This window comes from Sander lucioperca, chromosome 12 (genome assembly GCF_008315115.2).
Source record: "Sander lucioperca isolate FBNREF2018 chromosome 12, SLUC_FBN_1.2, whole genome shotgun sequence".
Lineage (NCBI taxonomy): Eukaryota > Metazoa > Chordata > Actinopteri > Perciformes > Percidae > Sander > Sander lucioperca.
The window spans coordinates 24,371,671-24,397,398 of record NC_050184.1 but is presented as its reverse complement, the minus strand read 5'-3'; the positions used below and the strand labels follow the sequence as shown (position 1 = coordinate 24,397,398).

The 25,728-nt window shown below is 40.2% G+C and overlaps 2 protein-coding genes across 3 annotated transcripts in view; one reads left to right on the top strand and one right to left on the bottom strand.

Annotated features, from left to right (window-relative positions):
* cacna2d3a (calcium channel, voltage-dependent, alpha 2/delta subunit 3a) overlaps positions 1 to 25,728 on the bottom strand; it is a 159,239-nt gene that overhangs the window by 15,669 nt on the left and 117,842 nt on the right. For both annotated transcript variants that reach the window (XM_036008563.1, XM_031316557.2), the window contains exons 13-26: positions 22,741 to 22,812; positions 22,310 to 22,390; positions 19,246 to 19,320; positions 17,771 to 17,854; positions 17,597 to 17,668; positions 16,673 to 16,734; positions 16,466 to 16,533; positions 15,399 to 15,444; positions 14,802 to 14,899; positions 14,592 to 14,685; positions 14,106 to 14,201; positions 13,814 to 13,935; positions 12,545 to 12,622; positions 190 to 251 (exon numbers count right to left, since the gene is read on the bottom strand). In XM_036008563.1, the coding sequence (XP_035864456.1) occupies positions 190 to 251; positions 12,545 to 12,622; positions 13,814 to 13,935; positions 14,106 to 14,201; positions 14,592 to 14,685; positions 14,802 to 14,899; positions 15,399 to 15,444; positions 16,466 to 16,533; positions 16,673 to 16,734; positions 17,597 to 17,668; positions 17,771 to 17,854; positions 19,246 to 19,320; positions 22,310 to 22,390; positions 22,741 to 22,812 (1,110 nt within the window). The remainder of the gene's footprint in view (positions 1 to 189; positions 252 to 12,544; positions 12,623 to 13,813; positions 13,936 to 14,105; positions 14,202 to 14,591; positions 14,686 to 14,801; positions 14,900 to 15,398; positions 15,445 to 16,465; positions 16,534 to 16,672; positions 16,735 to 17,596; positions 17,669 to 17,770; positions 17,855 to 19,245; positions 19,321 to 22,309; positions 22,391 to 22,740; positions 22,813 to 25,728) is intronic.
* On the top strand, positions 3,544 to 9,702 carry LOC116062065 (leucine-rich repeat and transmembrane domain-containing protein 1). Its single transcript, XM_031316558.2, has 4 exons — positions 3,544 to 4,254; positions 6,149 to 6,533; positions 6,661 to 6,866; positions 8,118 to 9,702. The coding sequence occupies exons 1-4, from the start codon at positions 4,218 to 4,220 to the stop codon at positions 8,642 to 8,644; spliced, it is 1,155 nt and encodes a 384-aa protein (XP_031172418.1). The 5' UTR covers positions 3,544 to 4,217; the 3' UTR covers positions 8,645 to 9,702.

Genomic DNA, 25,728 nt, shown 5'->3' with positions numbered 1-25,728 from the left:
AAGTAAAACAAATAGCACAAAAACAAAGTAAGGCTTTATGAAACACATTTTTTTTTTCAAATAGACTTGACTTTCTTTTGTGTTAAATTGTTTTGTATTTTAAATGTTTTTGTATTATTTTAGGTTTACAAGTGGGTTTGTATGATACATGTGAATGTGTAAGCATGGTTTGTGTTTAAGCATGTGTACCTGTCTGCTGGCTGTCCAGAATTTCTTCTGAAAGAACTCTAGTTTCATCTGGATGCCCACAGCTGAAAGAGAGTCAACAGAGTCACAGAGACGTAACAACTGGACATGTGCGTGTTCTGTGTGTTGAAGTGCAAGTGCACTGTGATCTTTATCATTGCAGGAGTCGTCCTACAGGCAAGAGAGATATTATTTAAATACACACAGAGTAAGAGTGCATCTTTTGTGAACCCCAACTGAGGGAAAAGACACACATATACGTAGGAAGGCTAAGTGTGTGCATTTGTATATAATACTGTACTGTCTGCACACATGTGCACAGATGTTGCTAACCACACTCAAAATGTGGTTTCACACGATTCTAAACCCAACCTCTCTCTCTGTGTCCACATGAAATCCATCACATTCCTCACTCCCTGTTGTTATCCCGGTAGGCATTTCCAGAGTTGGTATACAGAGCCTCATCCCAGCAGGTCCCTAAATGCCCAGATATGACCATTACATTTTTCAGAGTTGGCTGAGGAAAGATTCACACAGACTTTAACATCCCTCCTCTCCTCCTCCACTCCTTCGACCCCCTGCTACTAAGACTCAGAGGACCCTAGCTTTCTCTCAGCGGGGGTTTGCCATGTGTTTGGGGTCTGTATAGTACGTCTTTTCAGGAGCACAATTAAGAGCTTCATCCAAGTGCAAAGCAATGGTAAAACTGGCTACATGTTGCCAAGCACATATTTGATTTCCAAACAGGATGTCCCATCAGTACAAAGTCCTTTTGCTAAAATTTGTTATGTTGTTAATTCTAGATTCATTATTTATGGGATTTGGGAGGATTTTAGAATGTATACATCATGTTTAAGATATCTTAAAGTGCATGTAGCTATTAAAGAGGAAAGATTTGGTGTTTATATCTCTAACGCTGTTGTGCTATTGGTATCAAGACAATACTGGAGTCAGTGTTGTCTACCTGATGTATGATTACTGTAATATAATGCAGCTTGCCAATTATACATAATTAAACAATACTTATTCTTATATTGCACAAATGTTGATTTTATCTTGTTATAAAATTTGGATTTGAAACACACATCCATACACAAACAGCTAATAGTATTATTAGTCCTTATCCAGAGGAACAGGTGCAGATTATCCCGTCATAAGCTTTGCCAGATCCTTTCAGCAGCCCACCATTTCTACACCCACATGGAAAACCCAGGAGAAGAGGCTAATTTAAGATGCTGGGCAACAGCAATGGAAACACACATGGTATAAAACCAGAGAGAACCTGGATCATTAAGCCAATAAAAGACACAGGATCATCTACTCTAAAAGAAGCTGTAAAAACAAAGGAACTAGTGAGTGACTGAGAAAGAAAACAGATAAGGATGTCAAATAAGTTGTCAGATAGAAAATACTGTGAAACCTTAAATAATTAAATAGATTAAAAGATGTAAGATTTCATGACACAACTCATCTGAAACATGAAATAATCTATGTAGTATATGGTATTGTTAAATATAGTTAAATAATATAGGATCTGTTCAGCAAATAAAATAATTCATGGAAACATGAATCCAAAATGAGCAGTACAGGATTTTGCTCTGTAAAATTGTATTAGAGGTGAAAAGTGCACATTGACGTTGGCTGCTACCTGGAAGTCGGCTCAGAGCAAAAAGAGAAAAGCCCAAATCTATCTCACTAATGCTCGGGACTTTTCTGTGCTATGGGGGAACATTTAATTTCCCAAGGTATAATTTAGGAACTTTGGGTTATTTATGCCCTGAGCTGGGTTTATGAGTCCAAAGATGAAATCCACTCCAAATCCACCCCATCACCAATCTGCTAGCAGTGCAATCCCAGGCAAGGAGAGATGACAACTGGTTTAAATCCTACGGATATTTCAGGTTCTAGTAAGGATTGTATAAACATATACATCCATCAGCGCAAGGGTGCATCCGAGTGTGTGCATGTATATGCTCAGGTACGTGCTGGGCAAGGCTTGCAAGGGCAAGCATGAGTGTTTCTCTTCACTTTGAGTGTTTATGCATCAATTCACATCCTGGTGACAGCGCCTTTAGTACAAGCATAAACCCGCATACAAGTGTCACAAACACACAGAGCTGTCTGAGAGATGTAGTGATTTGCAAATTTTAGTTGTGCATTCCACAGCAGCTACACAGCACAGGGGCGGATCATGTCATGATGCTGAGCAACATTTAGAGGATGAGCAGAATGGGAGGCTATTAAGGGTGCCAGAAGTCAGAACCATTTACCTCTCCTTCCTGTGTGTTGTGGTTGAGGCAAAATTAAGACTATTCGTTGTTGCAAAATCCAGATAAATTACTTTAAAAATGATCAGGTGGTTCATTGCTTTACATTTGAAAAACATTTGGAAAAATCTGTGCTGAACAAATCTCAAATAGCTCTCTGAACAAACCATAAGATTAAATAGAAAAGATCATATGCAAATCATGCAAACCATCTTTGTAGTTTGCCCTTAAGGCCTTGATGCCACATGCATGAAATGCTTTAGAGATGCACATGGTGATAACATATGACAATCTGGTCAGAGGAGGAAAAGTAGGGCATGTTTTCTCTCTTTCCTTTTTTGTAACTTGATGCTTAACATTTTTAGACGTTGCAGTCTGTACACATCAACAAAAATTACTTTTACTTTTAGCAAATATAAAGGTGTCATCACACATTTGAGGATGTGTTTGCCTATGTAGGTGCAGATGACCACTCAAGTGTGCATGTGAGTGTGGATGCAAGTGTACATGTTTGCGCAGGGCATGACCCTATACATGCATTCATGTTTTTTTAAAGCATCTTCACGTGTGCATTAATTGCTCAAGGCTGATTTCTTCACACATTTACCCACAATAAATCGACTAAGTATAAGCAGGTGACAAATTGACTTCACTTTTTACTGTATATGACAGAATGAAAATAATTGCCATGCCCTTCAGCAGAAGTAAGGATATAAATATGGATGGACAGGAGGGCAAATATCAGGGAGGGTACTACAAGCCAAGGTCAGCTAGTAAGCTTAAGCTTAATCATAATCATCGTTAAAAAAACGATTCCATCATTAATCCCTCCCTGTATCCATCTTTGTTCATTTTTTGCTTCTCCTTCAAGCGACCCATGTGGTCAGATAAGCTTAACAGTCAATCCATTTACATGTAAAAGAGAAAAAAAGAAAAAAAACTCCATGTGAATTTACTGCAACAGCTTAATATCCTGGTGTGCATGTGTGCATGCGTAGTTGTGCATTCGTGCGTTCTGTGTTGCTGTGCTGGGGGCGTGTTCTGCCAGCCCTTCTGCCCACGGCTCATGCATAATATCATCAGAGCATGCCACAGCAATGGGCATCCTCTGAATGTGTTCACTCTGTGTTGAAGTGTTTTGAGGATTTGTGTATTTGACATACCACAATCCAGATCTAATTTTGTCTTGTTAAACTCTTGCCAGAGCAATAGGAGATAACGTAAATGTCAGTGCACGTGTGTGCGCTGTGATTTAAGAGGAGCAGCTGTCCGCTGGGAGATGACACGCCATCACACTCCCCCAATCATGGATTCAATAGAGGAGCAGAACAAAAAATCATATCAAGCAAGAGAGAAGGGAAAATAGCAACCAACAGCATGAAGAAAAATACAAGAGACAGAAAGAGAGGTTGAGAGGCAGTGAGAGAGAGGAAGAGGTATAGAGCGATAGAGAGAGATAGAAAGAGAGAGAGAGAGAGAGTGGAAGAGCTCCCTAACTCCAGTGATTCCCAGACTGGCTGGCAGTAAGCTCTGTGCTCTGATCTGCCTGCTCTGATGGGGTTTCATGCCCGTGCAGTGTTGGGGATCCTGAAGGCAACACAGGTTCCTGCTGCTGATCTCAGCCTCTAATTCCTACCTATTGACCATATCAGCCTACACAGATGAGAGTCTGGACAGCTAATCTTAACCTGCTACCGGTGGCTAATGGATCATCAACCAGTGACAGTCACTAGAATCCAAAAAGGGAGTTAAAAAAAAGATTGAATGCAAGTGGCCCAAGGACGACTGGCAGATATGAGAGGTAGGAGTTCCATCACTGGGAAGAATATGAACATGAATGTATTTGTGTATATGTGTGTTGTACGTGTGCATGGCTAGGTGGGCTGCTATCAGCTGCTGAGTCTAGTATGTTGTGTAGACTGTTGTATAACTGAGTGGTAATGAAGCATGGACTGCTCCTGGCTTACAACCACAACACTTCCTAAATTTAAGCAGTTAAATGCACACACACCAGCACTACATTCACACACACATTAGCATTGCCTCTGAGTGTTTCCTGTTACAAATAGGTATTGACATTGTTACCAAGCTGATTTAAAGCAGTACTTGCTGTGAGTTGTGTGTGCATGTCATTAAAGCTTCTCTGTGTGTACTTTGGGCTGGAGGGACACATCAGAGCAAAGAGCTATTCTCCTGTGTTGAACTCATTCCAGAGTTGTTGTTACAACGCTCCACTGAGCTGATGCTGTTTATGTGTGTCCATGCATTATATGTATTTGAGTTTGTTTATGAGTAGGTGCACACGTGTGTAAGCACATCCAATTAAATGCATTCTTGCATACACACACACTCTCACTTTACTAACAAGGACGCAAATAACACACGTCTTTGCACTGCAGCATGCTAAATCTCAACCCAGCCATGTTCTGATTTTTATTGTTGACGCAAGCAACATCAAAACAACAACGCTGCCAAGAACCGCCGTACCAAACTAACACCTGAGCTTAGACCTGGGAGTGTCAGCGCCTGGGTATTTCTAAAATCCACTGCAAAAAGTCCACCAGCCAGCAAAGAGAAAATTATGATTACATGCTTGTTAATGGGAAACGGTCACTCTAATTAGTAGACTATGTTACAATAGTGTTTGTTCAAAGAATAGGGGAGCAGTGTGCGAAAGGCTTTGGTATTTTCCAAGTGATACTGCTGCATAACTGCTGAATGCTAAATAGCAGTTGTTCGAGATGAGTGTTGTATGAGCACAGAATTTGAACAATTATATTGTGCTGTCCCATGCAAATCAACATTCCTCAATGGTTGTTTGATTATTTCAGCTGCACAGTGTTTCCTAAGATGAATCTGAAAATAAGCTTCAGGTTGATAATATGAGACCCACAGCTGCTTCACCACAAAGGCATAATTTAGGCAAAGATTCTAGTTGAAGATGATGCATGATACAGGAGAAAACGAGATAATTCCCATTTGAGAAAACATTAAACAAACCCAATTAGGAACATGGCTGTTTTAGAAGAACAACGTATGCCTATGGAGATAAACATGGTGCAGCTAATCAATCTGTTCAGGATCTGTGAGTGCAACTTGTGAGCCAGCTTCATTCCCAGGCTTGGGTCTGAGCTTCATTTCAATGACCCTCAAGCTAGTCCAGCCAATGCTATAAATACTGCTGTAATGTTCCAGAAGGAATGGACATGTGAAGTCATCTCAAATGGGAATCAGACACCCAATATCTGCTGCGTATGGATTTGTGTGTGGGTGAGGGGTGATGAGTCTTTGGTGAAGTCACCCAGGGCCACTGGCTAAGGGAGGGTGGGAAGTGGGAGTTGGCATATTAGTAATAAGTTTACTTTCTTGTGAACAGTACTGTTCATCTGCACAAAGACAAAGTGAACTTCATTCTTTTCAAAGACTTTATTTTCAAATGCATTTATACGCACTTAAATGTCTATTTTCTGTGACAAAGGTATTTATTTATTTCAGTGAAGGTGGTCATGATGGCAGTTGAAGACTGTAGTGTGAATGTATGTAATTATGTAATAGTAGTCCAGAGTCTTGCTGAAAGAGATCACCTCCTTTGTCAACCTAAAAAATAAAATACTTTTCTTTCATATTTGGCTGTAAATACACAAGCATATATGTTAAGATGTCTAATCCAATATTTGTCCCCCTTGTTTTCACAGTGGTACTGGTGTGTGCCCTCCTCTCCATCCTCTCTTTGTCACATGCCTGTCCAAAGGAGTGTAGCTGCAACAGCAACACCAAAGTAGTAGACTGCCGGGGTCGAGGCCTATATGACATCCCCCGACGACTGCATCCGGACACCCAAGAACTTTATCTCCAAGATAACCGTATCAGGGGGCTGGGGTCAATGGCTTTCCGAGAAATACCACTTGTCCGAATTCTCGATCTATCTAATAACTCTATAACATCTGTTTCACCGACTGCGCTGCTGGGTCTCAGAACTCTACAGCGCCTCAGCCTAGCCTACAACAGCTTGAGAGAGCTTGACAAGCGGTTGCTTGGGCCTATCCGCTCGCTTTCACACCTGGACCTCTCACACAACAGGTTAAGCAACAACACTGGAATAGATCAAGTTTGTTGTTTGTCCTTGGTTGAACAATACACAGTGTAAACTTGATCACAGATAACTCATTGAATGTATTTCATTTCCTTACCTTGTCCTTTACTGCAGCCTGTGGGGTTTGCCTGGAGCCATGGGGGACAGTTTGAGGAACCTTAGCCACCTGGGGCTAGCATACAACAGGCTAACACGATTGGACCGCTCCCTGTTGGAAGTCCTGACCCGCCTGGACAGCCTCACACTACGAAGCAACCCCTGGAGGTGTGATTGCCAGCTCATAGGCCTCAAACTCTGGCTGGAGTCCTACCTCTTCAAAGGTTAGACCACTAGTAGCTCCAGGCAGTGGCTAGGGAAATGTCTGTAACATTTCCAACATCCATCCATCTCAATGCCTTTCCTGCTGGGCATTAGGGCAGAAATGACTGGCCTATATATTGAAATGACCAGTTTACACAATGAGAGTAGAGTCCATTTTAGTGAATAAAATAGACTGACTGACCTCAAAATATTTATATATTGTGCGCTGAGAGGTTGACACAGTGGAGTTAAAAACAGGCTAAAACGTCTTTCCAGTTATTAAACATTGTGGAATAAGTGTGTGTGTGTGGAAGGAATGCATGTTGTTTTGGCTTTTATACTATTATTAACATCTGATGAGTACTGTGTTTGGGGAGGTGACGACAAGCATGTCAGAGCCGTATTGGATAATGTTATGGTGACGATTTACAACATTTACAGTAGAGTCTTTATTGTGACTGTTGCTTCACTGGCATTGCCTGACCAAAAAAGCTTAGCAAAACGTACCATGCAGCAATAAGAATAATGTCATGTGAGGCACTCTATGCAGCAGCTCTTAAAAGTATGGTAGTGATCTATACAGCCAGAGATAGTGTGTGTTAAATTGCCAACTACATTATTTTCCATTCTAGACCAACCCCAGCATAGATTAGATAACACAATAACCAGTGTACACTGAAAGATATAGCTCGCTTGGAGTTGGCTGGCCCGCCTACACGCCTGTGTTACCCTGACACAGCTATTGTCTTAGAGGCTGAAAATTCTAATTACTGCAAAACAGAACAATGGACCCAGATACAGGGATGTATGCTTAATAGAAAGCCAGTGGAGAATCAGGCAGAGAATCAGGAAGTGTGTGACAGAGCACGCTCGACATGAATACCAAGAGAGATGATTAATGAAATAAAGAGATTTACGGGATAAACAGAGGGCAGCCAATAAAGTCCCAACTCAATGCTTTCTCTGCCTCGATTCCTTCGGCTCCAGTGATTGAGATGTTAATCATATAACACTTGCTAATATGACCCATTAAAGTAAGCCATTACACCCTACATTAATAAAAATCTCAAGTTATGGGCAGGTTCAGGCTCAGCTATGATGATTATGACTGTGGCCTCCTCTGTAGTAAGCTAAAAGGAAATGGGCAATTAACAGAAGGTAATGTGCTTATACTACACAACTGACTAATGCACGCATCCCTATTACTTCCTGCCCCTCCGTCAGTCTTTTACCATCTCATTCTGATCTAACTATTTAATTCTGATCCCAAGGTGGAGTGGTGGATGAGGTGCTTTGCTCCCAGCCAGAGGAAATGAGGGATAAAGACCTGCAGAAAGTCCCTTACCAGCTCTTCCACGCCTGCATGACCACAAGCTACCATTACCTGTTTGCTAACATACACCACCTGGAGTCTGAGAGGCTACTGCGAGGCCACACCCATGGCAACCATGCTCATCCCTCTAGCCACGCTATCCATGTCCCCATGGCAATGGGGGAGGGTTTTGGTGGCGGGGGAGGAGGCGGAGGAGGAGGAGGGGGTTTGCCAGAGTGTGAACCTAAGCAGAGGCATCGGCCTGTCAACTTGCGCCATGCAATTGCCACAGTGATCATCACCGGCGTAGTATGTGGGATTGTGTGTCTGATGATGCTGGCTGCAGCAGTGTACGGCTGCGCCTACGCCGCTATCATGGCAAAATATCAGCGGGAGCTTAAGAAGAACGAGGAGTTGGCAGCAGCTAAGGGGGCAGATCATGCCATAGCAGATGAGAAGGAACCACTGGAGAATGCTATCGCCTAGGAGGTGATAACATGAACCCTGGACTTAAAACCTGGGCCTCAACCCTTTAACCTAATCCAGAGTGGATTGATGTGTGTGCTAGTGCATGTGTGAGAAAAAAGAAGAGAATGAGATTCTTTATGTGTGGGTGTGTGTGTGCTCACCTCCTACCAAGACTTGGGTAGCTAAACTCCACAGGTATTTGACTATGCACTGATGAGAAGAGTATCTTCTGCTGTATGTGGGTTCGAGGGGCAGGCCAAAGAATCCAAAAGGAATCAATTCCATTTTATCTAAAAAATGCATATCACAGATAGGAACAAATTGCTATATATTTATAATTGTGTATTTGTAGGTATGATAGAAAAGCTCTGGTATTTAAAAACAATGGATTTCAGAATTTGTTGTATTTTAGTTGTTGTTCATAATTTGGAGTCTGATTTTGAGGTAATTTTGCAAAAACTTATAGTAGGCAGCTGCTGTCCGTTAAGTTTTGTTCTAAGTTGTTTGTATCATTGACGTGAGAGTAAGAGAATGAGAATGAGAGTGTTTGTGTCAGTGTTTTTGCTTGAGTGTGCATGTGGAAATGTATACTGTAGGCACATATTTATAGAGAATATAAGAGTCTGTGCCTAATAACGTGATATAGTTTTAAGGAAGAAATTTGTTTTCTTAAAGGATATTTTTCTGACAACTGAAGTGAAGATGGGGAATTCATCGAAGCAATAATGAAACAAACTAAAACGAAAACAACAACAAAACCTGGACTCAGCCATGTTGTTTTTCTATGACCTCAGAGGTTCACGAGTTTGAATTTGAACTAGATCTACAGTTTTTGAGATCAGTTGAGTCTTGTTTGTGAGTTAATGCTGATCACATAATGGTAGTCATGTCATTTAGTATGTATTATATAAAATAAAGGGAAACATTTTACCTGATTACTATTTGTCTACTGGTAAATAATTTAAGAAGGCATGTATCCTTAATTGGAGAAAGTATCTTTAAAAAAGTCCACTTTGGCTTGGATTCTACCGTTTTCTGTATGTCTCTGTTTCACTAATTGTTTCACTAATTGTTTTAAAAAATAAAATAACTCAACACAATACTCAATTCTGGAAACCAAGTTAAATTTAATGTAGCCATGCAACCTTTGGTGAAAAGAAAATGTCACAGATAGCAATACCAATTTCTTAAAAAAAACAGGAAAATACCCCTCATTTGAAGTGTTACCGTGGTAATATTTAAATTAGTGGTGTTTGCATGTGTTGCTTGTACAGTAAAACATTTTCTTTTAGTTTTGGTTAGTTAAGTTTCTGTTGAATTGTTATTATGTCAACTTGACAAGATAACATGGTGAAACATATATTTCTATGAAAATATTGTGGATTATACTTGATATAACTTTAATAGTTTGCTATTTATGAGAGATGCATTTACATATACAGTAGGCTATGTATTCTCAGCTTATTCCCAACCTTTTTTTCTGATGGAGTTTACTGGTACCATATCAAGGGAATTCTAAAGTATTATATAATGAAACAGCAGGTCAATCTGATTTCTGTTTCTTGATTATTTTAATGTTTGTGAACTGTTACAGAGAGAATATTCAGGCAATGTTTTAAGATTATATTAGAAATTTAGTTTATTGTGCACATTACGAGCATCCATTAATATAATCTATATATTAATAATTGGCCCTCAGCAGTCATTTTCAGCTTACTCAGTGTAGTGTGGAGGCACATGACTCTACACAGATGCCTTTGGTCTAAACGGCTGATCTGAGTTTTGTGGCTCTGTATATTAAGGCAGCAGACTCGCTGCACGTGGCTCAGGATGTGACCACAAACACTGACACACACACAAACACACAAACAGACACGCTGGAATACATAGGCATGTATGTACGAACACAGTAACATTGTGATTCAAGCAATGTCTGCAGGGCCCATGGTGTGTGATGTCATCAGCCTGTCCTGTTCAGTTAGTGTATTAGCGTATTTACAAGTCTACAGCTCAGTGAAGCGCAGAGCAGTGAAAACTGGCCCTAACCGGCCCACGCTAAATTTGCATTCTAGCCTACATCTCTCCTCCCATCTGACTCGCTTATATAAAATAATCCTTACAGACATCCCCCAATCTGACAAGCATAATCGTCATTACTGTACATCAGCACCCAATGTAACAATAGGGTATTCATAAAACCTTGTTACTGATTAGTCATTTGGATTGCTGCTGAACAGGATTTGAGAGAATGATATAATCTTAAAAACAATAGTGATCAAGTCAACAATGTCAAATAATACCGTGGGCTGGTGTAAACTGTGGGCTGCTTGTGTACCACTCTGCTAGAAATCTGATGCTCCCTCTATGTACGTGTGTGTGTGTGTGTGTGTGTGTGTGTGTGTGTGTGTGCGCGCGCGCGTGTGTGTGTTTGTGTGTATGTGTGTGTGTGCACGCACACATTGTGGCACTGCACAGACTCTCCCATCTCTGTCCTTCTGCTCCAGTGGTTTCCCCCAGGCCAAGAGTACCCACAATGCACTGCTTTCATGTCAACGCATTCAGGCACCGTGAAATAATTTTCTCTTTCTCTGCCCTTTTATTTCTTCTCTTACTTTATCACTGCATTTCTATACAATTTTCCTCTTTCTCCTTTCTTTAGTTTGTCTTTCCATTGTCCAGATATTTTTCTGTGATTCCCCTACTAGCATTACTGGCTCTCATCTGTCGACACGAGAACTTGCATAGCTAATCAGAAGCTTTTAATATGAGGCAAAAGCTGTGCTCCACATTGATCCTTGGCGCATTTGGGCAATGGAAATAATTGCAATACTGCACACTCTGTACACTGTATTTGAATAGTATAACTTGCACATAAAAGACAGTTGAACTGGGTGATTACTAAAGCTATCAATGTAAAATACAGTGGGACAACAGGACTTTCAAAAGGCATGCAGAGGATAAACATAAAGAAAGTTGAATGAACCTTACTTCAAGCATAGCTGCCTGAGGAATAGAATTGAGCCAGAAACACATTGTCTATCTATCTTTATATTTTAGCCATTCTGTATGTTTGTATTTTACTCAACGTGAGAAGCTGTAAAAAAAAAAAAAAAAAAAAGATTCTAACTTTTGCAAACAAGGTGCTTCCAACTTTCTTTATGTTACTTGCAGACAAAAATATAAATCTATTTTCTAACTTGTCATCGTCATATGTACTGTACAGTACCACAGTAAAAATATTGCATTAGCTACATAATACACAAAACGATGACTGGAAGTCATTTGGTGCCTTCGGGGAGGTGGGTGATGAATTATGTAATTTTGCAACTTTTCTGAAAGATACTGAACTACTGTGAAACCATACGTCTATATCTCTATCCTCCCCCAGTGTCCCCATTTCTTCCATTTAATCTTTCTCCGTAACCAAGTTGATGGCAAACAGAGGGCCGCACTTCATACCATCAACTAGCTGATTGCACCAAGTTGCATTATATGGGTGTGACATTGTGGGGCTTCTGAGTCACCATGACGTGAGATGAGGCAGGCCACAATGAAATCCTCTAGGCCACAATATGCCTTAAATAACCACAGGGGCAAAAGATGAATGCACAAAAGGCGTTTATGAAACTGGCATCTATTAATATATGTAGGCATAAATACTCTTGGATGCAAACGTCTGTACCATGTTGCACTCTCGCCTTCTTCTGACGTACATGCAGGGGCAAGCGCATGGACAAAAAAAATAGCATATGTGGGCAGTGAGTGTTTCAACTCAAAAAGAGGAAAAGAAGTATGGTTAGACAACTGTAGACTGAGAAAACAAAGCCAACATAGCAGTGTAAGGGAAATATATTGCAGCCTCTGTCAATCTAGAAGTGTGTGTGGGAGAGATAAAGAACCACTTGAGTCCACACTTACCCGCAGCTATGGGTGATTTCCTCTCATCCAGAAGCTGAATGGCGGTGCTGGCCAATACAACACTCTTGTTTTCTGATCCTAAGCCACACACATAAAAGCACACACAAGCACAACACGCACAGGCACACACAGAGTTCACATCCCAGTCATATCACAATTCCTTATATTAGTTCTGAACTGACCACAGGGTAATTGGACAAAGAAACACTGCACATAGTCATGGCTACCACTAACTGCCACAGTCCTGTGAGGAAGAGTGCATCCAAGGCAAGTCCGGCGAGTAAATAAGAGGCTTTCAGATCACTTGTATTAGCTGGCACTAATGGAAAGCCAGAGGCTGAGGACAGATGAGAACACATTCTCCCTTTGGAGGAGAAAGCATTTCATAGAGACGTAGTTAAACTGCAAATGTGCGAGGTGCCTGTGTGTGTTTTTTGTGAGTGTGTGTCTGTGTGTTCTGGCCAAGTCACTATGGAAAGGGCTGAACCTCTTCCTAACGTATCTTATTTCAACCCACAGCAATCAGTCCTGTCCACAAGAACACAGCCCAGAATTAATAAGAGAGAAAGGGGAGGTAGAGATGCAATGGCGAGAGAAAACGACCAAATATGGGTGAAAAAGGAAAATAGGGGATAGGGGAAATATGAAAAAAGGTCTTTCTAATACAAGTGAGTATAAAGTTTAATAAGTGCATTTGACCAAATGTGAGTTTCTTTTGATTGACTTTATAGTGTGTCTTATAACTCTTGCCCACTTCCTTTTCAGTAAAGCTCCAGACAATTGGTGGTGCCAGTCTCACAGTGACTATTAGTTTCATTATAAGGCATGGGCCGGTATGAGATTCTGACTGAAACCTTCAGCAAAAATATCACGGTTTCATGGTATTGCAGAATTGCAATGACAGCTTTAAAATGTATTATTTTGAAATGTCTGGGTAAAAAACAACTTTTTTTCCCCATTGAACACAATGCATTTTATTTTTAAACACTGCACACTGGCAGGGAGATGGATTTTTAACTCATAAAAAAAGGTCATACCTCAGGAACGGTATGACGGGAAATTTTAGTGGTATTGAAACCAACCTTTTTCAAACCACAGTATACCTTGAAACCGGTAACCGGCCCATGCCTATTCATTATATCACACTCGTAAAGGCTAGTGTGTAGAACTGAAAATAATTTAAAAGTAATAACTGACTTATCCCTGAACATTTGACTTTGAGGGGAGAACTGATTCATCATCTTTTGAAAATTTAAATTTACAACTAACCTGAGTTGAAAGGTAGAGAGTAGACAAAGGTACCAGGAACTTGTTCTGCTGCTCTCTTGTACCACAGGGGGAAGTGATCGGCATTAAACACCCCCTCTTTGTCTTCAGCTGTCAGGAAGTCTCTTGAAGCAGACAGGAAACAGAGGTGATGAAGATACAGAGGATTCACACACATAAAACAGGATATATACTCATTGGAATCATAAACAAAGAGACAATCAAGACGTGCACTCCTAAGCTTATATCTGTGTATACGCACATATAGACTGAATACATAACTCAGAATACTTACTGGTTTGTAAGCTCGTCAGGCACCACAAACAGGTTAATTCTGGACAGGCCTGTTCTTGTGCCCAGGTAAGCTATCTCCACCCCTTTATCAGAGTTCCTGTGTAGTATAACAAATACATTGCACAATTGTAATTTGCTATCACCATCAACAAATCAGCCTTAGATTTCTGGTTGTCTGTAAAAGTAATTTCATGCAATTTTTTACAATTTACTTTCTGCAAATGTCTGTGGCATTATCACTACCATTAGCATTTCAGAGAATAAAATTGGTCTTTGACTACATAATTCAGTTTTTGTTGAGTTTATTAAGAATAAAGATTAACATAGGTTTTAAGATAAGATAAACTTTATTGTCCCGTAGGAAATTTGTCTTGGGCAAGAAGCGCTGACAACAGCTGCATACAAACCCATGCATTAATTATCAATCATATCATATTAATCATTTGATTAAGAACATGGGAAAAGAAGTGAAGAGTGGGTCACACACTCTGATTTATTGAGCACGAGACTTGTCCAATAGGCCTCCAAAGGGGCAGTCACCACCGCGTCAAATAGAACCTCCTGAATCAGCTCCTTGTCACCTAACAAGGCAAACATATAGATTTTTACATAAACCAGCCATAACACATAAAATATGTCTACAGTAACTCAATGAGCAGAGAGAGGAATGGAGAGTTTGTAGATGAGTTTAACTAACATTGCAGGTGGGGTTCATGTCCATTGAGGTAAAGTTTGATTGCCTCTATCTGGGACAAGTAGCGGTGCTCTGGGTGCTCGTCTGTGTTGCAGTATGTCCTGCAATATAACAAGAATAGACAACAAGGACATTGATTAAGATAACATGTAACACAGTCATATTTGGAACCAGCTATTTGAAATTATCTGTCTAGGATTGTTATCAGAACTCAAGCTCAATCATATAGCCCAGTTGCTTTCAGTTACTTTTGCATTGCAGGGCATGTATGATGAATAAAATGTGAAGTAAAACAAAGAAGGTTTTCCCATTTACAAGCATTAGTTTAAAAAGTGTTAACTGCAATTTACTTAGATGTTGGTTCCTATTCCCGGTGACCACAAATCATCAAGTGACACAAACCATAAAGTCAAAGACCTGCAGATCCTCAATCTGTAATATAACTATTGTATTGCAGTTAGATTGTAGATTTTTTTTTATTTTATAAGTAGGAATATAGGAGTATATTTGCAATAAAGTCCAATCAAATTGTGACTTGATGAAGGGATGAGAATGATATTGTCACAACAGAAACATACAGCATCGTCGCTATACTCTTACCATTCGTCTGCCAGCGCTACATCAGGATGCTCCAAGTCATGAAGTCCTGAAACAAAATAAGAAATCTATATCTCAAATAAAATAAGCAAAAGCACTCAATATGAACTCATACAGAAAAGAAATAGGGGTAGGCACCTACACCTCAAATGCACACACTCTTAAACACACACCAGGGGTGAAAAATGTTTTTTTTGAATGGATGTGACAGGTCTAATTAGATCAGGAAGAGCCAAGTCATGCTCAGAGGGCTCTACATGATGGACATGTTTAGAGAAACACACAGACACACAGACACACACACAGACACACACACACACAGACAATCACACACACACACACACACACACACACACACACACACACACACACACACACACACACACACACACACACACTAACACACTAGAGCCACCACATGAATATTAACATATATGAGGCTGAAGATGAAAATAGACACACATACACAGAGGCACACATATGCACTGTCAAGACATGGACACACCTAAGGAGCCGCTAAAGAAATATTAACTTCCTGTCCAATTGTGGCTTTCAAGTTTATTATCACTTCATTTTTGCTAAATGTGTGTGTGTGTGTGTGTGTGTGTGTGTGTGTGTGTGTGTGTGTGTGTGTGTGTGTGTGTGTGTGTGTGCGTGCGTGCGTGTGTGTGAGAGAGAGAGTACTTTTACTTGCAATGCTTTAGTAAGTTTCTCTATTTTTACATACATAATGTTGTTATACAGTAGTATAATACACATCTTTTTATTTTCATTTTTACATACCTATATACCTATTTATTACTTCTATTTCTCCATGTATAGAATTGATATATATTGTAGTAGAATGCACAATAAAATTCTGAAAGCAGGATTCATACGTGGCATTGGTACTCTTTTTCTTCAGTAAAGTATCTGAAAACCACTGCAGCAGAGTAAAACAGTGTTAGCTGAGTGAGAAATGTAGACACAAAGACAATAGAACCGAAAGCGGGAGAGCAGAGCACTATAGACAGAAATGACACAGAAAACAAAAGAGTAAAAGTAGATGAAGAAAAGAGAGGATTTCCTACCTTCCTCAACTGTGACATTCCCTCTGAAGAAATACTTCCCGTGGCCTCTGGAAAGAGCTACCCCTAGACTGAAAACAAATACAAATTTTTTTTTATAATGACAACTCACCAGTTCTTTGTTGTTGTGCAAAGACTACTGTGATTATTGATGCTTCAGTAATTCTAAACTTTGTTCACTGCTCACAGAAATGTCTCCAGTTTCTTTACCTGAAAGGAGTCCCCTTGATGTCTGTGTAATAGTAATCATTATGCAACACCAGTACACGCTTCTGAAATCAAAGAGATTAATATATTCCATTATACACTGCAGTAAACAGCAGGCAGTGTGATAGCAGTTATCTGATGTGATTCCCTGCAGTCTGGCTCCATCTACTGGTGCGGGGGGGTACATGCTGTGGTTGTCACACGACCTGTTACTCTGCAGATGGATGTATGTTTTTGCAGTCTGTGAGTAGTTCGATAAGGATTGTGAATCTGAATCTGTGTGTACATTTCAGTGTGTGTGTGTGTGTGTGTGTGTATGTGTGTGTATTTATTTACGTATTGAATGCTTAATAATCAGGCTAATGTATAATGCTTTTCACTAAGCTTTGAATATACAATGTGCGCACACACACACACGGTCTCACACACACACACACACACACACACACACACACACACACACACACACACACACACACACACACACACACACACACACACACACACACACACACACACACACACACCTGAATGTCTCTCGCTCTTTCAGAAAGGAAAGTAGTAAAAGAGAATAATTTGGGCTGCTGTCTCTCCTGTACTCAGCAACATGTGCTTGGTGGAGATAAGGGGCTCACACTTACAGACAGACAGACACACACACACACACACACACACACACACACACACACACACACACACACACACACACACACACACACACACACACACACCAATGCACGCATGCAGAGCAAACAAAATCAGAAACAAAAACCACTAGTCAATCCTGCATATTACTGTGCCAAATGTGACAACCCCATGGCAGAGAGGATTCTCCCTGCCAGTATTTTCTCTGGTTCACCATTTGGATACATCAGAAAAGTGCTTGTTTGTGTGCGTTTGTGGATTTTGGAATTATGGATTACTCACCCCTTTGTCAACACTCTTCTTCACCTCCATGGAGAAAGTCCCTGTCTTCCTGTTGACCATGGCATTTCTCAGCTAGCAGCACAAAGTACATAACAAATCTCAAACATCATATTTGTATTGAGGGGGGGGGTTACTGTGATGATGCTTAATGTACATTTACTACAAGTGTCTCACCGTGTCATCCTTATCTTCCCATTCCACCTCAGACAGATCCACACTGCTGTAGTTTGGCTTCCTTCGCTTCTTGCCATCTCCATACTGGCCCATGTAAACACACATGCATGCACAGACAGAGATACTGAAAACAATGAAACACAAAGAATATACTGCACCATACCAAGGCAGCAACTACTGAATACAATCATTTAATCTATTTTTATTTATGACACAATCTATTTGTCATTAAAAGCACAATTTCAAGATCCCAAGCTAACATTTTCATATTGTTAAATAAAAAAATAAAAATCAATTTACAATGATATAAACCAGATAAAAGTATAATTTCAGAAACTGAAAGCCTCTAACAAATGACAAAGGATAATTGACATATATGTCAGGACAGGCAACAGTTATTTTAGCTTAGCAAAAAGATTGAAAGCATGTGAAATCAGTTAGCCTGGCTCTGCTCAAGGTTTAAAAACCACTAAAAAAGTCCACCTATCAGTATGGAAAGCTCACTATTAAGACGATATTTCTTGTATCCTTTTTGTTTAATTACTACATAAAAACAACAAGTTGTAGTTTTACGGGAGCAGTGACTTCCTGGAGTCTTGTCATCACCGTAAGATTGCCAGGCAACCAGGCTAAGCTACGCTATATGTGTATGTGATGTTCATTTAATTATCTGTCATTTATAAGGTCAAAATTGTTTCAGCATTTCCAATTCTAACTTTTTAACCACATACAACTCTTAATGGACATTAAATAATGACGACAGAGGTCAGATTATTGGGCGTATTAATGTGTACTATATATGTGTGTACTTTTGAGTCCCACTTTCCAGTGAGGACAGCCTCCCACCCCTCATTAGTTGTTAAACACTGTTCATTAACGTCTTCAATTAGACTGCAATTAAACCATCTGTCTGTCTGTGTCAGTGTCTGTTCTCTCATCTCCTCCATGTCTGTTTTCCTCTCATACCTCCATATCTCTCAATTTCCTTCCAGTGTTGCACCCTGCTTTGTCACCCTGCACCTATTCTCACATTAAGCAGGTTCCTTGCTCTCCCCAATCTCCCTTCCCTCCCTCTCTGCACTCTCTCCTCTCATCCTCTTGTGAGAGGAGTGAGTGAGTACAATAGAGTTAATCACAGCCATTCAGAAGCTGTATCTCTGTCTATTCACAGCACAGCGGAGCCTTGGAACACACTCTCCTCATCTACATACCACCACACAGCCAATTCACACACAATACACGGTGCATAGACACAACTATGCACTCATTTTCTGTGTCAATCGGCATCTCAATTTGACAACGAAATCAGTAATTGACTTGACATGAACTCAAGAGTTAGTATTCCTCAGTCGCTTGTACTAAAATAAATTAATACATTTGAACTTCTATCTATATGCCCTAAAAGGGATTGTTATGATAATAAGGTGCATTCTCAGTTAACAGAGCATCGAAATGATGCTGGAGGTAATACTCACAAGTGGCCGTAGATCTGGATGGGTGAGGATGTAGCCGTTGTTAGTGATTGCAAAGGCGTAGCCGTGAATGCCGAGCTAGGAGGATACACACAATCACACACACACACACACACACACACACACACACACACACACACACACACACACACACACACACACACACACACACACACACACACACACACACACACACACACACACACACACACACAAAATGGATGCATGACAAATCTGTCCCGATTTGAAAATCCGGGCTAATCAAGCTCCTTGTAATTTTTTACTGGCAGAATATTTGCCTTTGTGGTGAAACTCACAGAACTACACAATACAAGGAAGATGGTATAATTCATCCACGTCTGGACAAATAACACACTTTCAAATGTCAAATTACATCCAACCAACCAAGCTTCAGATCTACATGTAAATTAAATCAGCACAGGGGATGTGGCGGGGAACACTATCAGAATGCATTAGTATACATAGTGTATAATGTTCCTGTCATTATTGGAGGGTCCAAGGAAGGAGCTGTGAATAATCAGTGTGAAAACTTCAACAAAACCTTTGATTTATCTGCTACTGGGTTTGGCATTCAATTACTGCACTGTGGAATTGGATTCGCATACGTGTAGATATAAAAAAAAAATCTAAATCCTTTATAGTAACTTGTTTTAGTTTTTTACTGACTTAGCAACCAGGTGAATGGTGCATTCACTGTCAGTTTATCTTTTGGTCATTCAATTTTCCTTTCATAAACAGGTATTAAAAAACAAAAAACTAATGGTTGTTTGATTTTCGTTTTAAAATACAAAATTTGAAAATTGAAATACAAGGTGTTTTTTCCTTTTCATTTTCATTCTTTTCATCATTTAAAATATGCTTTGATTTTAATTTTCTATTTCATATAACAAAAAATAAAATCACTAGAAAACAGAAATGAAAAAAGGCCTGTCTTTTATATTCTGAGACCGGATGTTGTCACAACAGCGCCAAGTGTACCAGCATTGCTTTCAGCACAGGCTAAAATAACTTTGGATTCCTACTCTGATGTGATTTTATACATGGCGAAAAAAAGGCCTGTCATGTGCAGAAATCTCTGTGTGCATATCACAGGGAAGTGGAAGAGTGCAAGAGGATTTGTGAGGTGAAGAAATGTGAGGAGATTTTGCGCTGAAAATGGCTCAAACATGATGTGACCAGACTGCATGGACTCATCTGACACCACGCTGAAGTTAGCTTCCGCTTCGCAGCGTCTGATTTTGCAATTGAGGGAAACTTCCTGAGCGACTGATCCTCCGTTTTTTTGCACCTCTTTACATAAATATACATAAATATGGCTATGAAATACATCCTGACATGAATAAATGAGACAATATACATTAGTCAATATAGTTCAATAGCCTATACATATGTTTTACATTTATTTATTTCAGGGGACTTTATTTTATATGTACCGTTAACATTTATTTTCCTATTTGCACGTTATATTTAAATTAAGTTTGGTTATCTTACAGACTCAGACTAAAAGCAACTAGCTAGCATCCCTGGCATAGCGCATCAAACCATATCACTATCTGCCAAAGGAAATAAAACCTTAATACACCCATGAATAAGACACAAGCTCGGCAGATTTGTCTGATACCCAGCTAATGCGGGTCACACTAGCTTCGCACACGGACCAGAATCGGTCAGCACCGGGGACCCGGGTCGCAACCTATGGTCACAACAGGCTGATGGCTGCTGCTAGCTAGCTGCTACTAACGGCAGCAACTAATATTAGACCCAGCACCGGAGGTCTGATCCCCATGATCTGATCCCGAACCACCTGTGACTCTCCGCCAGATCAGTAAACTCAACCACAGCAACAGAAAGTTTGCTGGGATCAGACCTTGGCGCTGTAACAGTAACATTAATGTAACAGTAACGTTACAGCCGTGAACTGAAAGTCTATTATTTCCTGAGCTGGTATCGACTCTTTTCGCGGGGAAGTTGTCTCTCAGCGGGGGGAGATAGTACAAGCATTTTGTGAGAAAAAAAGGAGTGAATCTCCCACAAATTGCAACAGAAAATCTGACAAATGTTTATTACTCATAAAAGTCTCCTCTATAACATATAAGTTCAAGTCCAAGTTGAAAAATACTGAAACCCCATTATTTATGCAAATTAGCATATAGACCTATTTAATTAGACAATACCTCAGTCATTTGTATAATTATACACGTTCAGAATAAGTAATACAAGAGATTATTATCTTAATGTAAATAATCAACTGGGGAAGTTTAATGGAGATATCTGTTAGTTAAAATGTTTTCCCTATTCACCTGTAGTGTCTCTTTAACTTGTGTCACTTAAACTGCAATGAGAAAGTGGCATTACTGATTTCAGTATTTTTCAATATTTTCCACCACTTGGATTTCTTAGGACTTTTTGTTATAGAGGAGACATTTATGAGACTAGATCAGTTGAAAGAGTTTCTGTTACAATTTGTGTGGGGTCATGTTGCATAATGCCGGTACTAAGAGACGGACAGTCGGAGGGAGGCAGGGAGAGAGAAATAAATAAATGTGACATTATGAAATAAAAGTCCGCTCAAGCATCATCAGAGTAGGGTTCCAAAGCATAGACTGTAAATATTAATATTAACAGTCTATGTTCCAAAGTCATTTTAGCCTGTGCTGAAAGCAACACTGGTACACTGGTGCTGTTGCATTGGAAATGACTACATCTGGTCTCTGAATATGAAAAAACAGGCCTTTTTTCGTTTCTATTTTCGAGTGGTTTTATTTGTTGTCTATATGAAATAGAAATGAATATCAAAGCATATTTTTAAATCTCTCTCATCCCCTTTTGACCAGGAAAAAGAACGCCTTGTATTTCAATTTCCAATTTTGTATTTTAAAACAAAAATCAAATAACCATTCGTTTTTTGTTTTTTTAATACCTGTTTATGAAATGAAAATCAAATGACCAAAATATACACTGACCATTCACAAAGTTCAACCATGGTTCAGAAGATATGATTATAAAAAAGTGTGACGGTCTAGAGGGGTATCTCTAATAGCTGTACCTTATATTTGGGGATGGTCTTGAGCAGCTCAGAGACAGGCACGTCTGTCCCAACCACCCCGAGCAGGATGCCACGGTTCCTCTGGAAGCACACACATTACAGATATTCTTAGGTTGCGTTTTAAAGGTTAATTAAACAACACAGTCTCTTACAGATCCACTGTTTATGACATAAACCATTTCAATCTATAATATATATTTAATTAGTGAAGCTCTACTGTGTCCTCATTTACAGACTCCAATCAAACTGAAATTAGTGTCTATCAAAGACAAACATTATTTCACAATTTGTGTCTATTGTCTCAAACCCTAATTCCTTGTGAGTTATGCAATACGTAATTGCATAGTTTTATCAATTATACTAAACTGCTTGTTAGAAAAAAAGTGGCAGTGAATGTGCTATTGGTTGTATTGCACTTTATGTACACTTACAGTCTCATTCTTGGTACTAAACACTGGCATTGCCACTGTGGTCATCAGAACCGGACCTTGACCATCATCCATCTGAGTGATTCATGAGGGAAGAAAAAGTGAAAGATAGCAAATGAGAGGGTAAGGAAGGAGAAAGAGAGACAGAGGGAGGGAAAAGAGGGAAGCTAATGATGAAACATTATATTTACAAAAGAAACGTAACTACATGGAATCATGCACATTATAAGAATCATCTTGCTTAAAGACACTCAATGAGTGATTATCTCAAGCTGCATAACATTGGTTCCTTAAGTAGTGAACCTGATAGGAATGCTGCAGCAGACCTAGTCATATTATCTTCTTCAATGACATGTTTTATTCATGTTTATTATTTGCCTTAAAATGTGTTCAATCACCAGCCTGCCTTTGATCTCTTGCAGAATAAACTTATCCAAAGGCAAAGCTTCTAGTTTGAATCTGGGTATCTTCCCTCCCTAAAGACTGCTGGAATAATTATGATATTTATCTTTCCAGCGGCTGTCTGTATCTGACGATGATATCCATTAGAGATGAAAGCTTGACACTGTTATGAAGATACTGGGGGAAGGCTTCACACTCGGCAAAAAGTGGTCTGACCTTGTCCACTCAGAAATGTCAGTCACTCACGCAGTTTATGTAAGTAATTGGTACTTTAAATGCAATATGAATCCCAGAACCCAATCTACAAATGTGTTAAGTTAGATGGGGTGGTTAAAAACAAAAATCATGTTGCGTATGATCTATTTCGGCTGCGGCAATCAACTGAGTATTAGTCTAGACAGACTTAAATATAAGATACCAGCATAGTACTTTTCTTGGGGAACTACCCCATTTAACCAATCCTCTTAACTGAGCATTACACACTTCCTGTACACTTTCCTTCCCGCAGCGCTCATTAACTCCAGTAATAATAGGTAATGACAGGAAACTGCTAGCATCCATTCTGTCTCCTTCAGACAGTGGGGAAAGGGGAATTTGTGACCCGAGCCTAGACAGCTGATAATAGCAATCCAAGAGGCAAGACTGGACATCAAAGAGAGAACACACACCTAAGTACAGCTGCTGTAACAATGCACATCCTTGCTGCTGGAGAACAGGATCGATCAAAGGACAGCCAAAACGAGCAAAGCCTCATCTAAAAATACGAAATCTATTTCCAAGCTCAGGTCTATTGGATCATGTATCACCGGTCAGCGGATGTATGGACTAGAGATTTATTGTGTATCCCCATGAGCTGTTGTTGAGCAGTCCCATCAAATGTGTACTGTTTGTACTTCAACACTAATCTATGTTTTTTATTTTCAGTATATGTGCATTTGGCGAAAACCAGCTTGTCCAGCTGCTCTGGGAAATTACATACTGTAATTAAGAAGATAACAAGAGCTGCATGGAGAAAGGCAGCCAGCAACTGCATCTGTTGGATTCAAAGCTAACGGCACAGCTACAGCTCCTCACCCAGATGAGTAAAGACCTTTAAACCTGTGCTTCATTATCCAAACACAGGAGAGGAAAGAGGCACTTCCTTGAACCCTAAATGAGTGTCCTACAACATGACCATGCCCCAAGTCTCTAGGGGAGTGCTCTGTATCTAGAATTTGACATATAATACATAACCTGCAACCTCTAATGCAAGGTCAGAACTCAACACACATTTGGGCCGAATCGGCATCATCATTGCCTCCATGGCTTTATCTTTATCAGTCAGAGCAAATGGGGTGTGTAAGTCCTATCCCCTGCTGTGGGTCAGATAATGAAAAAAGAACCCCTCTGGACTCAAATACACTCGCTCCCCACTGACACAAATACTCACACATACCCACACACTTGCACCCCTCAGAGGGCTCAGATACACACACCCTGCCCCGTGTTTGCTGTCTCATAGGACACCTCGTAATCTAGGTTGCTGTGACAAATTGTGTTCTGGTGGACGAGGTGACCCTTGTTTTCTAGGAGAATGGGTTTAATTATGTTGGTGTGTGTAAGCCCTTGAGCCAAAGCCCCCTGTAGGCTCCTGTGTGAAAATGAACACGTACCGAAAGGGGAGCAGAGCTGGCACGGACCTGGCACATCTATGAAAGCTCTCAATTGCCTCAATCACAATTAACATTGTTGTTATATTCACCTGTCATGACATTTTTACAACAGCCTACTACTTCAATTTGTCATCAAAAGGTAATCAACTGCTCGTAGCTTTCCCATCTGTCTTTGTGTTTAACCAAGTATCAATCTTGTTCTTTGAACTTCAGTGCAAAAACCCTTTTCACAACCCCACGTGCTTCTTTACATCCATTTATGTTCTCCTCCCAACTGTCTCTTCAAATCTCTTACATTTTTTCTCTCACCCTCCATACACTTGTCCTCAAATATCGCCCCCAACACATTCCTCTCACCACCACCTCCCTCCCACCATCCCTGAGCTCCAGTGTCAGTTCATCCGACAGAGTGGGAAACAAAGCCAAATGAGCCAGAGAATGATGGATGAAGCTGGTGAGACGAAGGTGAGGAGGGAGTGGGAGGAGAACAGGAGAGGATGGGAGAGCACAGGTGGGGGGGATGCAAAGTGAAACAGAGAAAGAAAGGGGAGAGGCTAGATAGATTATTGGGTTGCACTGAGAGGGATAGGGAGAGGAGAGCAAAAAGATAGGATGAAGGGTACATCTGGAAAGATGATACACATCAGCCCTGGAACATAAATACCAGATGCTCATCACTTTCCTAACACACTGAGCCAATCCCAGTTCTGTGAACTTCTTATCAGACACTATCACCATGCAGGGGGAGTGTGTGTGTGTGTGTGTGTGTCTCTTTCTGTCACTGTCTGTTTTACTTTGTGTATGTGCGCTCCTCGCACCCAGGCGAGAGCTGTGCTGGGATGATTACATGCAAAGAAGCAGTGCAGATTCCTTGCTAATCCCAATTATCATGTCTGACAATGTGATATCTATTTCTGTTTTCTGCTGAGCCGCTTCA

Excerpts from the sequence above, each read along its gene's own strand:
- LOC116062065 (XM_031316558.2), top strand. The coding sequence starts at position 4,218 with ATGCAAGTGGCCCAAGGACGACTGGCAGATATGAGAG. Across the intron at positions 4,255-6,148 it reads ACGACTGGCAGATATGAGAG|TGGTACTGGTGTGTGCCCTC; the intron begins GTAGGAGTTCCA and ends TTGTTTTCACAG. Across the intron at positions 6,867-8,117 it reads GGAGTCCTACCTCTTCAAAG|GTGGAGTGGTGGATGAGGTG; the intron begins GTTAGACCACTA and ends TCTGATCCCAAG.